This window comes from Etheostoma spectabile, chromosome 12 (assembly GCF_008692095.1).
Source record: "Etheostoma spectabile isolate EspeVRDwgs_2016 chromosome 12, UIUC_Espe_1.0, whole genome shotgun sequence".
NCBI lineage: Eukaryota > Metazoa > Chordata > Actinopteri > Perciformes > Percidae > Etheostoma > Etheostoma spectabile.
The window spans coordinates 1,915,174-1,920,175 of record NC_045744.1 but is presented as its reverse complement, the minus strand read 5'-3'; the positions used below and the strand labels follow the sequence as shown (position 1 = coordinate 1,920,175).

The 5,002-nt window shown below is 42.5% G+C and overlaps 1 protein-coding gene across 2 annotated transcripts in view; it reads right to left on the bottom strand.

The window, feature by feature from the left end:
- Positions 1 to 5,002, bottom strand: part of LOC116698834 (enhancer of polycomb homolog 1) — a 34,745-nt gene that overhangs the window by 5,042 nt on the left and 24,701 nt on the right. For both annotated transcript variants that reach the window (XM_032531038.1, XM_032531036.1), the window contains 3 exons: positions 3,953 to 4,042; positions 3,289 to 3,437; positions 2,656 to 3,086 (listed from right to left, as the gene is read on the bottom strand). In XM_032531038.1, coding sequence (XP_032386929.1) covers positions 2,656 to 3,086; positions 3,289 to 3,437; positions 3,953 to 4,042 — 670 coding nt within the window. The remainder of the gene's footprint in view (positions 1 to 2,655; positions 3,087 to 3,288; positions 3,438 to 3,952; positions 4,043 to 5,002) is intronic.

The following is a 5,002-nucleotide window of genomic DNA, read 5'->3' as shown; positions in this document are numbered from 1 at the left end:
AAAAAAGTACGACCATTTCTAAATATATAACTACTGAAGTGTTGAGTGAGAGGAGAGAGAGCTGTAGCAGAGCCAAAGCGGTGCACTTTTCACTTAATTTAATCTAATATCTTTTGAAAAAAAAACTTAGATCGCGGATACAGATAATCTGCAAATTGTCAACAAATAATTGATAATCAGCCAGGGCCCATAATCGTGCACTAATCCGCTAACATCACTAATCAGTGATGCATGAGGTCGTATTAGATCACCGGTCACTAATAATGCAATACTAATATGGACATGAATTTGAAATAAACTTAACCTATGCAACCAACCAAGTCTCTCCCGCCTCCCTGCTCTGTCTTGGTGCTTCTATGGCTTTGTGTCTATATGTAATCCACAAGGAGCACATTTATTTAAAAAAAAAAAAAAATTAATCAACCCACACACCCAGTACTGCCTTGGTTGATAAGGCAGCCGCCAAGAAAAGCCCGCCTAAAAGGGAAACTACAACCATGTTGTCAGAATTCAGACAAGAAGGGGCTATACTGAAGAATGTGCCTGCGAGTGATAGTTTGAGACATACATTGCTAATGTATATCAAACAGTTTGAATAGAAAAAACACTACAAGCTTTTCTCTCATGCTCAAACTAATAGGATAGTATCATCAAGCCTGTAGTCGGAGGTGCTTCTTCAGCCTCACCAAAAGTCATATTGTGCGTTCACATGTACTTAAATAACCAGGTTTATTTCCAGTTTGGCTTTTGTGGTACACATATGCCAGCTTTGGCTCATAAATATACTGGGAAGAAATCCGATTACTGAGCTGCATGTAATCATCTTTGTTAGACAGTAACCACGTTACTCCAGTAAATCAGCGTTCAGCCATAACCTGGTTGATAGAAGACAGACACCTGGTCTACATGTTTAAGTTGGTCTTGTAAGGGTCCCAGGTATTCATCCTGTAAATAACAATTCTCTTTATAGACTTTCTATCAATCATGAAGCCTTATTTCCACATCTGGGGTATTAATGTGGCCTTGGGCCTCAGTGCAATATTGATTTTCTTATTCCCTGTGAGCCAGTCACTTTCCAACTTCACAGGATCCAGGACTCATCAGCATCTGAAAGTCCCAGCTCGTCCTCTGGGCCCGTGTCCATCAGGAACAGCCTTCATCCTTAGTTCATGCAATCTGACACTGTCTTATTTAGTCAAAACAATTCACCTATTAACTCAGCAACCTGCCTTTACCACTGCTGTGTGCAGACTCAACCACTGTGGTTACTTGACTTTCTTGTTCGTTACATCTGTATGCTTCAGTAATAAAAATCAGAAGGAAGTGGTTTTTCATGCACATCGAAACATTCCCTCCAGTAAACGGCGTGTAGCGACATTAAGACCCAGACTGCCTGACTGCTCTCCCAGTACCACCACCAGGGACCTGTGGCATTCAGTTTGTATTCAACGCACCACGCCTCCCTGTCCACACACCCTATCAAATCCTCTGCATCTCATGAATTTATTTATCAAACCGTTTTAAATTGACACCTTGTGGGCCCAGAGGTGACACGCTGTGAATGCAAAGCAACAGCTGCACTTGATCAACACATGCAAAAACGTGCACAATGCAGCTGGCGGAGGGACAAAAAAAATAAAAAAAAACATCACAGAGATCAAGGCAGAAACAAAAACAGCTAAATCTGAGATGATTGTGCAAACATTCATTGATAGTTACTAATTATCTGTCTGAACTAGCACGCCTCCAAGGGTCAATTTAACTCAGAGTAGTGTCCTGTCAGACGCAGTTTGGGTTTTGTGGTGTTACCTCAAACACAATCAAAAAAGTAAATTAAATTTCATTTATAATTTATGTATGTATGTAAAAAAAATAAATAAAAATAAAACACCTTAAAAGCAACTAGTGTTTCCATAATCCACACACCATCCCAACAGTTCTCATTGAGATTACTTTCTATAGGAAAAACTATCAGAAGCAATAGGAGTGTATTTTGTGGGAAAGACATGCTAATTTGCTGCAGAATGTTTTTTTTAAGGCTCACGGTTTTTCTTAGCACAAAAACATTCACTTCCCTTATAGTGGGGTAACGGCAGAAAATCTCAGTAGCAAAACATCTCGATCCTGGGCAATAAAACCCACACCAACGGCAGGACCCAACACCAGGGCTGAGTGATTACAGGTTTGTATAACGGAGGCAACTGACCCTGGGTCAAACGCTGGGTGTGTAGCGGTGTGTATGTGTGTCCTGTTTTCAGTAAGAGTGGGCATTATTTTCTTTTTAACAATTCTGATTGTTGAGTTGAAACGGGGCACATGCTTTTTTCACGAATAAGAGGAATATTTTATTTTGATACAACGGTGGTATGCAGTTTTACTGGGCAACTTTACAATGTAAAAACTGCCACTTGCTGTGCTCCTGCAACACACCAAGCGCCTCCAAGTACGGTGGTCGCTATGGAAACCAAAACTTCAGTTGTTAAATTTTGAACCAATGATGGAATCGTAATCCCAAACAACAACAACAACAAAAAATTCTATCGTGATTTGGCCCAATCACTCATAATCAAAGCAGAGATGGTGGTCTGCAACCCCAAGCTGCCATGAAGGCAAACACTGTGTGTGTGCTTGTGTGTATGCAGACAATTCACTTACCAACGGCGGGTGCGGGGACAACCCTCAGCGGGCGCTTGGAGCCATAGGGCTGTCCCCCAGCCGTGGAGGCGGAGACGGGCCGCTTCAGGTTTCGACTCAACTTCCTGAATAGCGGGTGGGCGTGGTCCAGTTCATGTAGTGGTAGTGTCCGTGGTCTAAAGTGCCTCCACCGGCACAACTTTATATTCAACAGTATCTGACTGAGGTCCGTGGAAGAGGGAGATGTAGAGGAAAGGGAGGAGTTGAAGGAGGAGGAACTTTTGTCCGAGGTATTTGTTTCTGAGGTACTGGCAAACTTGTCGGTGGCCGGCGAGCGTGAAGAAGTAGTTGAAGGAGGAGGAGAAGAGGGGGGAAGAGGCAGGTCGAGCATTACAGGATCCAGTCCATGGAAAACGTTGTCATAGTCCGTGTGTGCCCTGTCCAGCAGCACCCTGGGAGACAATGGAACATGTCAATAAAAGACAACTACATTCATCTGTCAGGTATTCTTTGGGGCTAATGTACCAAAGCTCCCTTATTAATATTATAAGCACGTATTCTACCAAATTATTCACAAAGTTAGGTAAGAATGCTTCCAGGTATGTCTTATAAGGAGCAGGACTAAATGAGAAAGCAAACCACAGTTGAACTGACCTGCCGCCTCGTCCCACGCGCCGTCGAGCCATGCCGAGGCAGCGCCGCGGCACGGTGAGCGTGGTGAGACTGTAGCGAAAGCGATCTTCTGCTAAACCGCTGTCCCAGGGTCCGCACCATGGCCAGCTACCCACACGGTCCTGACGAGCCTGATAACAAGACAGGATGCTGAACTCCACCCATTTCCTTCTGACTGTCTGGGTACAACACCTCTGGTCTTTGCAGTCTGATAGGATTGTTTTTAGTGTACTGGGATGGTCTGTGTTGTGGTATTTGTTTGTGTTGTATCTTTCATGGATTGAGTTTTAGTATCTGGATATTCTCTGTTGTAGGTTTAATGTTATTGGGCCCCCTCTGAAAAGTTTCAGGTAGCTTACTCGGGGTTCCCCATTTCAGGCGTCCTACACTTGATCATTGTACCGTCTGAAATTGTGTTTTAATGATACGATGAGGACGTGTAAATAAATACTGAAACGGATAAAATCTGTAAACTGACTACTCCGCCATAAAAGACGGAAATATATACAAGTAAAAAATAAATAGCATTTGAAAGCCCCCTACAATCTCAGGGCATCACTGCTGGGACATTATGGCCCTTAAACCCACCATTATGTAAAAGTAAACTCCAATAATGATAAACTGTGTTGATGACCACAGTACTTACAGCGTAGTACTGACAGCCCGCCTTCCTGCGAAAGGCGAAGGCGCCATCTGGGTCGTTCTCCTCCTCTGCTTCTGATGAGCCTGAGTGCAGCTGTGGACAGAGGTTAAGGTCAGTGGAAGAGCAGAATTTATAACACTAAGGCCCACCCGCTCATCTCACGTTGTTTTGCAATTCTGAGTGGAATTATCAGGAGAAAAAGGGCAGAGTGCAGTGGAGGGGAGCTACGGAAAGAGCATGGGTAGGTTGCTGTGCTCAGAGACACTCAAGGTTGTCATTTCATTTCCTGCAATCACTGCTTTTACCAGTGTGTGTCATGTGCTTTGTTGCTCAACACTAAATCCATTCAGGGGCATTCATCTAAGTATCAGAATATGCAGCCATGGATTTTTTTTTTTTTTTAAATAGCTCAATTTGCTTCGGCCATATTATGATCACGGTTATGTTTTTGGCAAAATTTGAGATATTGCATCCGTTTCTACTTAATTCTGTAAACAGAGTTTCTAAATTTAAACCTTTAAGACTTTTATCACAACATCAACTAAGTTCTTAACTGAGTTTTTTTGCAAGCCAAGTATCTCTTAACTTGCACTTCCCCATGAAGAAAAAAGGAAATCCCTTTGAGGCCTGTGGTTCGATCCGAAAGAGACCTCGCACCAAAAAGTGGCATGTTGGTCTAATTTGTAGTCATAATACAGTGAATTATCTTTGGACTAGCGAAAGAAAGAACTACAACACACTGGCCCTGAAAATACAAAAAGTAGCGGTGCATGGACGCAGGAAAAGAAGATCTACAACACAATACTTTAACAAATATTGGACTTTTTAGCAGCCTAAAATTTTGATTGAGACTTTTGAAGAACCCTGAAACACATCTATGTCAGCCTACAAACTCCAAGACCAGCTTAACTAATCATGCAGAAACATTTGTTTTGTTCAAAAACCTTGAAACAATCACGTATGAGGATTAGGGCTATAACGATCCGCCAAACTTTGGTTTGATTTTTGTTTTTTAGACCCACGATTCGATACAAACCTCCAATATTTGGGGGG